Consider the following 16353-nt stretch of genomic DNA (forward strand, 5'->3'; position numbering starts at 1 on the left):
AGAATTAACATACAATTATTTACCTGATGACTGCAAGTCTTTTGTTTTTGTTTGCTAGCTATTCTATTGCTGTTTGGAGAACAAAACCACACATAAAGCTGTGTGATACAAAGAGAATAGCTATGAATAGTAAATTATCTTAGGCTTGCTAGAAAAATAGTTTTATGTAAGTGTAGAGCACATTACTATTCTTACCATGCTTTATCCCTAATATAGCTTTGATTTGTTGATGGATTTCATTGTTAATCAATAAGAAGGAATCATTTTAGCCTTCTTTATTATCTATCACTAAAGTAAAATAAACTTTGAGAAATCTAATAAATGACTTTTTACACTTTATGAAGAAGAAAATGAAAAATTATCTGGAATTGTGTGACGAAGGAGCTGCCACCATTTAGCAGTCACATTCCGCTGTTTTCTGCTTGTCCTTTTCCTTTGTGGCTCAAGGTTAAATGATTAAGATCTCAATAAATGATAACTCCTGCTGTACTCCTACTATTGCTGCTGATGCTGTTACTGCTAGTACTGTGATGTTCATTTTTATCCCATCATCCTGAAATAGAAAAATTCTAGAAATATTGGAGAAGTGAAATCATTGTGACTTAGAGACTGGATAGAGGGAGAAGTGAGTAAAAAAGTGGGGGGTATCTTGGATGGCTCCCAAGTTTTTTATTTGGTAACTAGGTGAATGTGGTACAACTAATCAAGACAGGATATATAGCATGCACAAGACCAGAGGATAAATACCACAAATTCAAAACAATGCATGCTGATTTAAGCTGTTTGTGAGATACGCAAAGGCAGGTACCTGTTAGACATATCTGTACCTGGAGACTGGGGCTCAATAGACGTCTGGAATTCAGATAAGCATGTACAATCAACTTAGGGTTAAAATAAGATTATATTGTCCTAGATGTTACCTAGCCTTTGTTCTACTGACTGTGAAAAGCTGCACCTTCCTAGAGTCACAATGATCCTAAGGTCCATAATTGTAGGTCAGCTTACCTAGTGCAAAGGTTGATTTTGTCTCAGAGAAGTTGGCAGGTATGGATGGCTCATTTAAGGGTACTGTTCCTATTTGTGCTGTGATTGTTGTTTTTAGTTTCTTGCTACTTTTGGTGTTTGTCACCATTTTACAGTGCCTGGTCCAAAAGGAGGATCCTGAGTGCTCCTCCCCAAGGAGGAGAGGCTGCAAAATTCCACTTGGCAGGGGCACCGCTGCAGGTGCTTCCACATGATGTTACTGCTGGAATCAAAGTTTGGGAGAACAGTGTAAGGCCATTACACAACGGGGCCAGCCTTGAGACCCAGGAATGTAACTGTCCATTTCATGAAGCAGTGTCAGGGACAGGAGAGAGAGGGTCAAGGAAGGCCTTGATGAAAAGTGATCACTGGATCAACCAACAAGGGGCATTGTTGACCCCGTAAGAGAATTGACTGGGATAATGTATATGATATCTAGATTGGACTAGGATCAGAACCAAGTGGAACATGAGAGAGTAAAGGAAGAAGATACCCTGCTAGTCAAAATGCCTGGCTCTGAAGGGAAGGAAAGACAGAAGTTTTGTATTAGCTGAAGGAAAATATTTTATCGTGTTAATCTTTGATTGCAGCCAGGGTCTAGCATCCTGCCGTGAAAGTACATTGTTAAATGAAAGAATAAATCAATTTGTGATTTTGAGCTGTGATTTTGAACTACTGTCCATTGTAAATAATTTGGCTTTGACAAGAGGGCATCTTCAGATCCCTTTTGGAGATTACATTTTGTCACTTCACAGTATAATTTTTTTAAAAAAATGTGCTGTGTATACATGTGCTTGCTTGTCATGAAAAACATCTTGGCTGTTTTCTAAATTATAGCCTCTAGGTGAGAGGTATTTGATTATATCAGGAAGTATGGATTAATTATTATTTAGCTGAACTACCAATGGTCCTTTTGAACATATACCAATTTCATGAAATTCTTTTGAAACTCACAGCCTTAACTGAGACAAATTCGTTTATATGAAACAAAAAATAAAACAAACCAAGGTATCAATGAATCAGTTAAATAATTCCTTTTTCAAGAGTAGCACAGTAACAGAGCAAAGTGATTAACATAAAATATTTTTAACAAATTCTTAAAATTAGGAGATTTAATTTGAGCTCAACTATTAAAAGAAATATGCAGCAAATATGCTACTGGTAAATGTTGTTTATTTTTGGGTATTGGAAGTGCTCTGAGCTCTGTGCACTCTCCATAGGAGAGGAGGCTACAGTCCACTGCTGTCCTGCACGGCCCATGCTTGGGTCTGCCCCTCTGTGCCTATAGCCACTTCTTGAAGTAGCACAGGACATATGTGGTGGCCAGGATCTGAGTGTGTGAGAAGTGATAGCACAGGACTGGTTCTGCTACTTTACCTTTCTCTGACATGGAGGCTTCCTTTCTTTGTAGGTGAACGTCCCTATCAGTGCCCTTACTGTGAAAAAGGATTCAGTAAAAATGATGGACTGAAGATGCACATTCGTACTCACACCAGGGTAAGATTATAATCTGTCTCATTAATATTGATAATAAAAACCATACTTACTTTAAAATAAATGTATTTAACTTTTTTACAAAATAAAGGCAATCTACTGGAGGTTATATATCTATATTTATGATAGACATTTAAGGATAATTTTTTTTAAAAGAAAAAAACAATGAAAAAACAAAAGAAAACAAAAATTGAAATCCCAAAAGAATTTCTAGTCTTTGAATCAGGAATCAATTTTCAGGAGTTACAAATGACCAACTGCCAGATTAATCAATTTTTAACATTTTAATACTACAATATTTAAAGGTTTTTCTAGCATGATTATTCACCAGTAATACAAAGATATTTTTTTTTTTTTTTTTTTTTTTTGAGACGGAGTTTTGCTCTTGTTATCCAGCCTGGAGTGCAATGGCGTGATCTCCGCTCACCGCAACCTCCGCCTCCTGGGTTCAGGCAATTCTCCTGCCTCAGCCTCCTGAGTAGCTGGGATTACAGGCACGCGCCACCATGCCCAGCTAAATAGGAAGATTTTAAATAGAGTCTGCAAGTTTTTCAGCATTTGGCCATTAAGTAATACTTCTGAGCAAGTATATTTGCAAAGACATTGCAGATAAATTACCAGAACAGGTGGAAAAGAAGGAAGTGTAGCTCAGTGCTTCACAGGGCATGCCTAGTGTTGTGGCTCATTCTTCCTAAGGTGCTCTTTGTTCCCTTGCTGTCAACACTTTTACTGGACTATTGTCACTCTGTTATCTATGTCTTTTCCAGACTCAAGTATGTGTCTCACATGCTTTTAAAAAAATGTAAGCAGCTTACTCACCATCAGCCACCAAGGCACAATTAGACACTTTAAATGAACTTTCCACATGGAAATTTTGTATCGTTTTAAATAGCTGTTCTTGATTTTGCTCTATACAGCTTTTCAATGCATTATCTTTGACAGATCCTTTTCAGTTTGCCCTTTTAAAGTGCTTATGGTCTGTATGTAAATGATATATTTTTTTCAAATTTTAAGAGACTTACCTAATCCCCTTTAGAACAATTCTAATTTAAGTCTCTCCTGAATTTTGCTTTTTACCTTAGCTATAAAATAAAAAGTTTGGAAAAAACACGTAATAATAATATTCTTCCCAGTATAAAAATATTGTAGCCTTCCACTTCAGTTCTGTAGCACATAAAGGCTATCCTCTGAGGTCCCCTTAAGAAAATACTCTTTTTGTCTTTGCGGTGAAGAGAGGAAGCTTCTCCACTCATTAAAGCAAATCTATAACAGGTTTCTCCTTCTAGTTTGTAGCATCATATTCATATTATATGAATATTGGGAATTGGAATACTTCCTAGATATAAGAGTACTTCATAAACCATAAAGGATTAGACAGATATCCCTGTTTATAATGGTATGATTTAAATGTACAATACTCAAAATATTTCACAACGAGTATTATGAAGGAGGTTTAAATTAGTTTTAGATTTGGAGGTTATTTTATATGTGAACAGTTGTCACAAATGTATCAATAATATGTTTATTTAGAAGATGCCAACATATAGGCAAAGTTCGGATTCCTCTTAATAAAAACCAGTGATATTGACAGAAATTTACATATGATGTTGTTTTACTTGATTACTGAAGATAGACATGATTACACACAGAAGAAGTTGTTTAAATCACTGCACGAAAAAATATCTTTTGGGTTTTCTCCAGAAGGTGAGACGTTTCCAATTCAATTAATTTGTTTTTTACTTTGTTTTAATATAAAGTAATTAATGAGAATAATACAGATAGTTAAGATGAATAAAAATATAAAAACCACTAATTACATGGTAGTACTCTCTAGACCTTCACATTTATTAAATCATTTAAGCATCACAACAACTCTATGAGGTAGCTGTTATTATGATTTCTTTTTGCAAAACAAGAAATTGAGGCACAAGCCAAGTGGCAAAGTTAGGATTTGAACCTAGAGAGAGTGACTACAGAGACCATTTGCAATTTTTTGCCTATTATTTCATTGAATATTTTCTGATTCTACTCTCTCATATATTTTCTGGTATATTTCCAGACTAAACAAATTATAGTAATGACCTCAAATTTAAAAGTCCCGTATTCTTTTGAGCTTTTGAACCTCGATTTAAAGATCCCAATACTGTCTCCAAAGTGTTCAGCTGCAGATGGCCCCTTGTCAGTTTTCTGACATTAACTGCGCTAAAAGAAAACAAATGCTAGGCTTTGACTAAAGGAACTAAAGAGAATGCACAGACCAGAAGCACCCAGGATTTTAGGCAGGATCCCCCACAATGAGTAGAGAGTGCTATCCAAGAAACAGGGTAAATATGTGTAAGCCTTTTGGGTTTTACCTCAAACTCTTCTTTAATATTCCTTTTTCATGCATTTTTAAATATTTTACTCAGTTTTATTTTGAAACGCCTATTTCCTAAGCATTGAATAAATATACACATAACCTTTGCACATTAGTCCAGAATTTTCAAAAAATTTCAAATTTTTAAAAGCCCACTAAGGTTATCAGCTAGTAAAATCAAACTACTATTAAAACCCAAAAGATATTTTAAAAATGTTCTAGAGGAACAGGCTCTGCAAAGTCATATTTTCCCAGTGTTATTTGCATTTTGTAAGTCTCAGCTCAAAAAAGATACTATTACATTTGGGCCATAACACATTTCAGCTTCAATTTTGCATTCACATTACATAGACATTTAGAAAGCTGTAATTCCCAGACACTTTTGGTTCTATTTTAAAAGTTTTTCATTCCAGTATAACAACAGAAAAGAAATGCTATTTAATTCAGTAAGGTACATCTTCAGGAAGTTTTGGTGAGATGATCCTAGATGCTGTGTCAGGCCTGTACCCCCAGGTTTACATTCTGTGGTAACTGTACGAATGCCTTCTAGAAGGAACACAAAGCCATTTACCCGAGTTATTGTCTGTAGGGTGCAGTAAGAGCCCCAGATGTGGGAGATAATTTTTGCTAAATTCCAATTAATGATTGACTTTTCGTGGAGAGACCAGGGTTTGAAGTGAAGGCTGGTGATTTTATTTCCTTCAGTATATTTTCTTTATACTTGGTTTTCAGCTTCTGGCTATGTTGTGCCTATTTATGTTTTTCCATTGTATTTTTCCAGCTTAGATCTGTAGTCTGCTATCTTTAGTTATATCTCAAAAAATTCTTGTCTGTTTTAAAAAAATTTTTTTTGTACCTTTCTTTTTGTCTTCTTATGGGACACCAGTTACACATTAGAGTATTTGATATTGTTTCAGAGCTCTTGAGTACCTATTCTCTTTTTGTTTGCTTTGCATTTTAAAAAATCTCAGTGTTTTTCTCTCTAATTTCTATTGACATTTTCAATTTCATTGATTTTTCTACCTCTGTTGTGCTCAGTCCCCCTATTGAAAGAGTGTATCTTTGATAATATGTTTTTCATCTCTAGCATTTTCACTTGGATTTTTAATAGTAGTTTCTATAAGGCCTGGCACAGTGGATCATTCCTGTATTCCCAGCACTTTGGGAGGCTGAGGAGGGAGTATTGCTTGAGGCCAGGAGTTTGAGGCTGCAGTTGACTATGATTGTGCCACTGCACTGCAGCCTAAATGACAGGGTAAGACCCTGTTAGACTCAGTTCAAAAAAGATACTATTACATTTGGGCCATAACACATTGCAGTTTCAAATTTACATTTAAAAATAAGAAAATTCACGAGGTCAAGAGATTGAGACCATCCTGGTCAACATGGTGAAACCCTGTCTCTACTAAAAATACAAAAATTAGCTGGGCATGGTGGTGCTCACCTGTAGTCCCAGCTACTCGGGAGGCTGAGGCAGGAAAATTGCTTGAACCCAGGAGACAGAGGTTGCAGTGAGCTGAGATCGTGCCATTGCACTCCAGCCTGGGTAACAAGAGTGAAACTCTGTCTCAAAAAAAAAAAGAAGAAAATAAATAGTTTCTGTATTTCTGTTGAAATTGTCAATTTGTTCATCTGTGTGACCCACCTTTTTCACTAGATTCTTTGACATATTAATTGTAATTATTTTAAATTCTCTCTTTGGTATTTCTACCATCAGGGCCATCTGTGGATCTCATTGTTTTGACTATTCTTTCTTGATAATTAGTGGAAAGGTTGCAGGAGTTTGCTTTTTAAATGTCATATAATTTTTGATTTAATGTCTGTGTGTGTGCGTGTGTGTGTGCGCGTGTGTGTAAAAGAAACTAAGTCTCTAAGTCTAATTGGAGACTAAAGTAAATACTGCTTATGCCTGGAAATGAGTACACCTCTTCTGCTAGGCCATTGATGTGAGTCAGGGCTTGAGTCATTCTTGTCAGTAGCTGAACTAGGTTTGGGGTTTTAAGGAATCAACTCTCATTGTTTTCCTTCCTACCCAATTGTAACAGCTCTCTCTTCCTCTGACAAAGGTGAGACATTCTGTGTTCCATTATTTGACATTTAGTTCATCTGACTGTCTTGTGACCGTAGCTCACAAAATGTTTCGTGACATTAAGCTCAAAAGAATGACTAAATTTTTCAGCTTTTTGTCATTAAGTTGGGGGTGATGTTTTTGTGGCTTTCCACATCCTATAAGCAGTGATTTCTTTTTAACTGTGTAGGCTTTTGGGGGATAACTTTTTCTACTTAATAGCTCTAGATTAATTTTCTACCCAGGAGCTGATAAAAGCAGAACCTCTTCCATTCCATGTTCAGTTAGCTCCTTTATTCAGTCAGGGAAGCACCCCTACTTAGAGGCCCTATGTGGATTTAGGCCAATTTGTTATGGTTTCTATAAAGGGGTTCTGTTTCCTAGGATGCAGTCAGACCCTGGCAACCTCAGGCAAGCCTCAGCAAGCTCTCCCTCAGGGCATTGGCACTTGGAGCCATTTCTCATCCGTGTCTAGAACTGCTTTCTCCTATCCCACTCATGGTCTTTGTTTTTTGCTTGGGTGGTGGATGAGACAGCTATTTCGATGGAGCAGATCATCTTTTGGGGAAGATTTTTTTTTTATTATTTATTTATTTTTTTTTGAGAGATTGTCTTTCTCTGCTGCCCAAGCTGGAGTGTAGGGTGCAATCATAGTGTACTGAAACCTTGAACTCCTGGATTCAGTGGTCCTATAGTCTCAGCCTCCTGAGTAGCTGAGAGTACAGGCACGAACCACCATGCCTGGCACCGTTTTTTATTTTTTGTGGAGACAGGATCTTGCTATATTCCACAGCCTGGTCTTGAGCTCCTAGGCTTAAGTGATCTTTTGGCCTCCGTCTCCCGAAGTGCTGGGATTATAGGTGTGGACCACCATGCCTGACCAAGATTGTCTTAGTTTTCACACTGTAGCTTTAAACCAAGATTTGGTTTGACGATTTGAATTTTTCCAAGGCCTTGGGTTTTGGGGGTGCTCCTGGCATGCTTTCCGACCTTTTCCTTCTTGTCTCTGTTGTCTCTGTCTCAAAGGTCCTCTTGACTACTCCAAACTACACTGAGGTAGATAAGTGCCAGTTGCTGAACTCTGTGCAGTGCCTCAAGTCCATTTCAGTACATTGTTCTTAGAAACTATGGATCATCTGGAAATTGTAGAACTTATGTTTTCATTGCATTAGACATATTGAGCCAAAACAGTCACTCAGTGAGTTAGGACACAATCTCATAAATATCCATTTTATAAACATTAGGTTCAAAAGAAATTGTTGTTTGTAACTGTTTACCACAGAAAACTTCATGTCTTATATAATCACATTTGATTTCAACATGGAAGGCACCTGGACCAATTAGAAAGTTATTTCAGAAACTCTGCCTTTTGAACACCATTTCAAAAACCCAATTGTCTTATACAGGTTTCAGGTTTCTAAGATGGCAGTTCTTTCCAGCCTTGTTTGCAGAAACAGCCAAATTAGTTCTTACAAAATTAAAATGGAATTGCCAGTGGTTACAACTAACAGCAAGTCTTATATTGTTTTATATTTTATTAATTTTCTTTCATTAACTTTCTTGTCCCTGATCCCCAGGTTGTTCAGAGTGTAGATCTGGGTTTAACAGACCTGTGCCTTTTGCACTTTCTCTTGATACCATGCAGTGAGACCGTGAGTCTCTGAGCCCAAACAAGGGTGGGTATCTCAGAGTTCCTAGGAATCAGATACTTTTGAATTTATCTAGAGGCTTTGGGTGGTCTTTTGATGTAGGATTTGAAAATTATCCCAAAAAAATTTTGACCAATACATCAAGCAGATGAATGAACCATGTGAGTAAGTATGAGCATGATGTTGAAGGAAAAAGAAGTCATTCTATGTGAATTAAGATGTGTATGTGAGCTAAGGCAGGAGGAGTAAGGGCTGCTGTATACTAAAGGGAGGAGAAGGCAAGAACTTTCCTAGCTCCAGGGGCATTGTATACAGTATATGCAGCCTTGGTTGAGAACAGAAAGGAGTCTTTTAAAGATGAGAATCAGCTTGAAATCCTCATGGACACATTAGGAAGCATGCATAGAAAGCTTAGGAGACAGTTGCAAAAGGAAGTTGGTTGAGTCAGGTTAGGGAGGGCTGGTGGATTCTAGGACTAGAGATAGAGGGTGATATTTGAGTTGTGTGTTTGAAGGAGTATGGTGGAGGGCAGGCCAGGGAAAATGTAACTGCATGAGCAAAGTACGCACCTACAGTTACAGTAAGGGTGACCTGTCCACTGTAACTGAGTTTGAGGATACATGTTGAAGGATGACTTCTGTTGAGACAGGCCAATCTCTGTTGAGATTGAAGAGTTGATATGAATTGGGAAAACATTTTGTTGTGTGTGTTTGATTTTGAGTAGAGGAGTAACATTATCAGTTTTACCTCTTAGGAAGGTTGCTCTGAATCATTCTCCAGCAAGAATTGCAGGAAGCAGCACTTGAATCAGGGAGGCCCAGTCAGGAGACATGATGGAGCCAGGTGAGCAGGAATAGGGACCCACATGAGATGGCCATGGGATTTGAGAATAGCACAGATATGAGGGGCACCTTTGAGATAAGTATTGACAGAGTTTGGACAAGGTTTAGACATACCCTGTATAGGTGGTGAAGAATAGGAAGGAGTCACAGATGAATATAGGATGTCTAGAAGGGGCATTTTGGGGTATTGTGATATTCCACGTAGAGAAAGGAAGAGCAGCTTGTGGGTATAGAGAGAAAGGAGGGGGAGGAATGGGTACTGGGTTCACAATTATCTGGGTTAAGTGCCTGAGGAACATGCTTACCTGTTTCTGTTTTTTTGTCTGGGTAAGAAGAAGAGATGTACACATTTAATAACTTTCAAAAATAGTTTATTATGATTTTAGAGAAAATTTAACAGTTTTAGAATTTCTAAGCTTCATCAACTGTGTCCTATAGGGACAAGAGAATATGCCTCATCGTAACTGTTTGAAATTATCTTTAATTGATTTTGGAATTAGTGAATCTTTTATTGTTTCTGGAATCCACATATTTCTTGGGGAATTTTGTATGTCTTGCCAATGAATTATTTAAGATAAATGACTTTAAAATACCATTGTATTTTATTTGGCTCCAAATATATACCTGCATGAAATTGAGCCTTCTTATTCTATCACAATAAGGCATTTTCCTTTGTAAAAGGGAAAATCAGACCATTTGAAAAATCACTTCCCTTTCAGCGACCGACAGCATCATTACCCCATTTCTTTTTCTTCATTTCTCCTTTGTGAAAATTCTTTCTGATGGTCATCAACCCACTTGGCAGAGTGCCCTCTATTCTTAATCTCTGTGTAGCCTGCCCATGAGCCAGTCAGCTCTCTTAAATATCACCAGAAAAGAAAGTTTTAAATTTCCCAGTAAGGAATACTTTTTTGGCATGCCAAATGATGTTCCTGAAATAAGGACTTCTGGTCCAGGCATACTGGATCATGGTACTCTGGATTTTTATGGGCTTTGAGAGTAAAAGGTGAAATTTTAAAATAAGTTGGATTTCATTCTCTTGACAAATTTTTTGGGTTGTTGAGTTATTTAGTGGGAAAATAGACAAAAGTCTTTTGTGGGACTAAATTCTGTTTTACTGTAATTAAGGTTACAAGAGTAGAGCTACACTGATGTGAGGGATTGAACTGACCAGAGGCATTGGCTGTGATTTTTCTACGTTTTTTTAATGGTTTTTGCGTTCTCATTCAATATGTCTTTGCCTAACTTGAGCTTTTTGGGGAGAGGAGAAGCTAGTACTACCCATCTAGAACATAATGTGGATTAGTTGGAATAATGGTTTAATAAGGTAGTGTCTAAGATGGTGCCAGTAATCTCTTTCCTCCCTGTATGCACATGCTTCACATTAACAGGTATGGTCCAGTTTCCCTTTCCTGAATCTGAGCTGGGCACAATGACTTGCTTGGCTAATAGAATGCAGCAGAAGTGATGTGCTAAGACCTCAGATGCTAGGACAGGGGAAGCTTGGTAACTTTTGTCTGTATCTCTTGGGACCATGTTGTGAGAACCCCAAGTAATGTGGAGAGTCCAGATAGGCATGCCATACAGCAGCCAACGTGTACTGCCAGACATCTGAGTAAGCCGTTTGGCTTTCTAGCATAGTTGAGACTTCAGATGACTTCAGCTGCAGCCAACTGACTGCAACTGCAAGGAAGACTCCAAGTGAAAACTGTTGCAGAGCCCTGTCAACCCACAAAACAGTGGAAAATAATGTTATTTTATATCATTAAACAAAATAATTACAATCAAATATTAAACCACAAACAATAATAATGTATTAAGTTTTAGAATGGTTTATTATGTAGCAATAGATACTCCAACAAGTACTAAATACTACATAATGCTGCATAAGTACAATTTTAGTTGTGTAATATTCTTCTATATTTTAAATGATTGACATTTCTGGAGAGAGCATTAAAGTGAGTACTTACTAAATGTTCCCAAGCAGAAGTTAGCTGTTGTGTCTCAATATCCCATTTACCAGTGGGAGTTGTATTTTGCTTTTGGAAAATACACATCTTAAAATTCAATTTAAAAAATACATATACGAACAGTTGTTTAGAAAGGCTTATACTATTCTGAAAAAGATTTGAGAGACTTAGAAAAGTATGAATTAAAGGCTGTGATTATACTTATATACTATTTAATCTGTAGATCCAAAATCTGATGACAAATTTGCTATGTAACATGGAAATTTCTATAAATAAGTTAAATTAAGAGCTTTTTTTTTAAGTAATCAGCCTTATAATTGGTGTGATATTAAGTTGGCTAAAGTGAATAGGCCTATCACCACTATACAGTTTTCTCCTTAATACTTTTTAGAACCTTAAATGCCAAGAAAAGAGTGAATCTGGGTTCTCTAGCAGTACTTTTGTGATCAGAATGACACTTGTTTTGGGCCATCAGGAAGGTAGTTCTCGATGTTGAGGTTGGTGGTCTGGCAAACTCAAGCATGGGTAATCTCTGCTTATGATTAGGAGGTTGGTTGGGATGTTCCCTATTTGGGACTTTTTTTTTTTTTTTCTGTAACTTTTTATTTTAATGCTCCCTGACTAAAGCTGTTTAAAATACACAAACCTCTGTTTTTGAATTTAGAAAAGTTATTGTCCTAATTTGTTTATATGTTTCTCCTTTTTTAAATTGCGACTTCCATGTGGACAGAAAGTGTAGCTTGCATCTCTTTTTCCTTAGCAACTGTGTGCCTGGCACCTAGTGAGTTATTAGGTTTGTTGAAGAAATGAAGTAAAATTATGGTCAGAAGCAAATTATTAAATTTATCAAATTAACCCAGCAAATATATATCTAGATAAGACATATGAATCCATTCGTTTATTTATTCAACATTGATTAAATGACTGCAGTGTGCTATGAGCTGGGTCTATAGCAGTACACAAATCAGACCTTGTCTCTACCTTCAGTGGAGCTAGGAGTCTCTCAGAAGTTTAATTCCTTTTTAATCAGCAATTTCTTCTCACTAAGGACTTGACAAGAAGGTATGAAAATGCAAGAGTGTGTGCATTCATCAGATGTTTGTGACATGCCAACTGCATGCCAGAAGCTGTAGTGTCACAGGCCCTGCTTGTTTCTTTCAGGAAAGATGGACATTAAGGACATTATTTTAAGTAACATAAAATGCCAAGTATGCCAAGTGATGGCATGGGAAAGTACTGGGTCCCAAGTATATAACTGGTACCAGGCCTACTCTGAGATCCTGGAGTCTTTGGCATGGCTCTGTCTTAGCTCTCAGTGGCCCTTCCTTGTTGCTGTGGTTGTCTTCTTCAGATGCATGTGCTTCTCTGCATTTCCGCATTTTACCGTGTGCAAGGCAGTTCTATCTGTCTAGGCAGGAATAGGGAAATGTATACCTGTTACTCTGAACTTGATGCTCTGCATTGATGTACACTGGTCCTGGCCTTCCCTGGTTGCCTGCCTGGGCCATTCTTGTCATCTGGCTCTGAAGACTTTGTTCTTAGAGGTATACTTGCCACAGGGAAGCCAGAGATTTGAGATCCCCTGATGAAGCTACTTTTACCCTACTTATCTGACTGACACACCTGACAGATAAAGCTCAAGTGAACAGACACCTCAGGCCACAGCATGGAATGTGTACAATTCTTCAAGTTCAAGCCTTAACTCTCGTGCCTTATTTCCCTTTTAGGGCAGCATACTGGGGTGGAAGTGAATGAAAATAGTGTTGTCAGGGGTTAAGATTAAAACCCACCTCATTTGTGAAGAGGGAATAGACTATTCGCAAATTGTAGTACTTTATTTTTAATAAGAGATCACTTTACTAGTCACTATCTGTGTGTCATTAATAAATCACTGTGCCAGGGCTTTCAGATTGTTCTCATTGATTTAAAGATTGTGCTTCTTGGATACCTGGATACAGGAAAATTCACTAATTCTGAAAACATTTAGTAAGCCAACTATATGCCGGGACTGTAATAAGTACTAGGGATACATGATCGAATATATAGTACAAGATGCCTGAGAGTGTCAGATAATTTCATATGAGTGGGTCATGGAGTAGAATAGAAGGTGTACTGAAAAAGAGGCTCTGGGATGCACAGAGGGAAGGTGATACAGGGTCGTCTCTGAATGCTGGATGAACGTGTTTGGGTTTTACCTTCAGGGCTTTGAGGAGCTTTTGAAGGTCAGTGATCTCAGATTGTTGGCATTTTCAGCCCTGCTAAGTACTTTATCTCTCACTAGTTACTGGCCAGTACCAGCATCATCAATCATCAATTAGTTCTGTTTGATCTAGCAAGCCCACTACTGGGTACCTGTCCAAATGAAAAGAAATCATTATATCAAAAAGATACCTGCATTCCTGTTTGTTGCAGCACTGTTCACGATAGCAAAGATGTGGAATCAACCTGAGTATCCATCAGCAGATGAATGGATAAAGAAAATACACACACACACACACACACACACACACACACACACACACACGGTGGAATAGTATTTAAGCACAGAAAGAATGAAATCATGATTTTTCTAGCAAGATGGATGGAACTGGAGGCCATTACCTTAAGGGGAGAAAGCCAGACACAGAAGGTCAAACATCACATGTTCTCACTTATAAGTTGGTGCTAAAAACATGACGATACAGAATGGAATGATAGACAGTGGAGACTTATAGGTGAGGGGTGCGAGGATTAAGGATAAGGGGAAATTACTTAATGGGTATAATGTATATCATTTGGGTGATGGATAACATAAAAGCCCTGACTTAACCACTACATAATCTATGCTTGTAGCATAATTGCACTCATACCCCATAAATTTATATATAAAAAAGTCTTAGGTATCTTTCTTTTCTTGAGCCTCAACCTGGACTCTCCTCAGCCTGCTGACAGTTTTTTATAATCTTGCCCAGGTGATTTTGGGCAGACATAAGGGAGTGTCTCAAGAAGATGCTCTGAGGCACACCATCCTTGAAGAATCAGTAGAACGCTTCCCAGTGGCCTTTTCCTAGTCTCCATTTGGTCTCCCTCTTCCTCCTACTGCTTTAGAGCAAGGAATTAAAAATCTGTGGCTAAAATCAAAGGACTGTATCTTCCATCCGCCCTCCAGACCTGGCAGGAGAGATCTCAGCATTTTAAGTGAACAGTGTTTTTCTGCCCCAATAGGGTACAGTAATGCAAAGGCCAATGTCACATAAGTGCCTCCTCTCCTGCCTGTCACATAACTCTTAGGGACTGTTACCACAGCTGGAATCAGTGTTTTCACTGAGGTATTAGAGAAGCTTATGAGCTCATTATCATTTGAACGTTTGAATAATGTAAAATTTAGACAGAGTTTCCTTTGGAAGGATTATTTATGGAATGTTTAGGTTACTGATTGATTTATATTGCTGTGATTCTGAACAATTGGAATAAAATTAGATCCCTGTGGTGTACGTTGGATGACACCACAGTGATACAGGGCCTTTCTTGATTATCTCACGTAATGTCAAACATTAAAAGCAAAAGAATTGATCTTAGGGAAGTCCATGTCAGTTTCTATTTAACTTCGCTTAACAATGACTTCAAACAGTTGTTGCATGTATAAAGAACTCCTGATTAAAGAGACTTCCTTTGACCAATGTGATATGTTTCTAATTGTAAGTGGTTAAGAATATGCATTTGGTCTCAGATGGCCAACTAAATGTTACAGATTCAGCTTCTGTGCTATGTGTTGTGTACTGAAGGAATAGTTAAGAAAAGGTTGCAGCCCTTGCATAGTCTGGGGGAGAAGACAACAAGATAGATCATGGAAAAGACCACCCTGAAAGTATCCCAGCGTGCTGCATGTACACACAGTAAGACCACCTACCTCAGATTGAGAGAAGGGTCAGGCAAGGAAAGGCGTTGGGAGAATCAGAAGAGAGTTTACTCTGCAGGAGTAGAAAATTCATTGGAGATATCTATGTGGAACGGAAAAAAAAAAAAAGGCTGAGCCCCAGAAGATTGTCCAAAAGGAAACCAGGAAGGCAGCCGAAGAGGCTGAAGGAGAACCAGGAGAAAACAGTGAGGTGGCACTGAAGCCAAGGGAAGAGAAGTGTTTCAGCATTTCTGGGAAAAATCACATGCTCCGTTTGAATCTTGCAGTTTTATGATACATGTAACCATATTCCAGATCTGAGAAATCCAGCAATGAAGGCATTTCTTATAGTTTGTTTAGGCTAGCATTTGCCTGGATAGTTTTAGCCTAGCGAGTAAGGGTGTATGTATGTATGTATGTGTGTGTATTCCACTAACATCTCACTGGGGCTAGTCTTTTACAAAACACAGTTCAAGAGTCGCTGGTCTAATCCATCTCATATATGACTGCATCGATAAAGATTTGCTTTGATCAAGGGTCTCAGATACTAAAGAAAAAACAAACAAAAAAGCCCCCCCTACTTCCCTCTTTCTGCAGAATGGAGCCCAGGTGGCTTGGCCTGAGTGCCCTGTGCCAGCCGGGCTGTGCTGCTGCTGTCTGCCCCTCCTGTGTTCCATTCCTCCTGGACACTCTGGGCATCAACCAATTTGACCATGTCCTTGTCCTAAAGATGACCATGCTTGCCTAGGTCCACTTCAATACTTTTTGAGGGTACAAATAAAGCAGTCCCTTTTTTTAAAGCTCCCGGTCAGGTCTCACTTTCGATACAGCCTTCCCTGCCACCTCTGCCATTGGCATACTTTACCTGGTACATTAATTATATTAGCCCAGTTTTTTTTTTAACTTTTATGTCATTATTTTCCTTCTCTTTCTTTTTCTCTTAGAGCTTAGTTCATGTATTCAGCCATTCTGCAATATAATTGCATGTTGTATGATTTTCTGCTATCCTCATTGGTATCTATATGTCTTTTCTGTAAAAATGGAGACTTTCTAAATAGATCTTTATTAACATTG

General features: G+C 38.0%; 1 protein-coding gene across 7 annotated transcripts in view; it reads left to right on the plus strand.

Moving 5' to 3' along the window:
* The window catches only part of PRDM5 (PR/SET domain 5), a 218462-nt gene that overhangs the window by 162414 nt on the left and 39695 nt on the right, over positions 1-16353 (plus strand). For 4 of the 7 annotated variants that reach the window (XM_032292421.1, XM_032292419.1, XM_032292420.1 and 1 more), the window contains one exon: positions 2435-2520. The exons of 1 other annotated variant lie outside the window; for it this stretch is intronic. In XM_032292421.1, the coding sequence (XP_032148312.1) occupies positions 2435-2520 (86 nt within the window). Of the gene's footprint in view, positions 1-447; positions 626-2434; positions 2521-14353; positions 14524-16353 lie in introns of those variants that run through there. 2 more of the 7 variants (XR_004273178.1, XM_032292422.1) reach the window with 2 other exon arrangements.

This window comes from Sapajus apella, unplaced genomic scaffold (genome assembly GCF_009761245.1).
Source record: "Sapajus apella isolate SASKATOON/1434 unplaced genomic scaffold, GSC_monkey_1.0 scaffold27, whole genome shotgun sequence".
Lineage (NCBI taxonomy): Eukaryota > Metazoa > Chordata > Mammalia > Primates > Cebidae > Sapajus > Sapajus apella.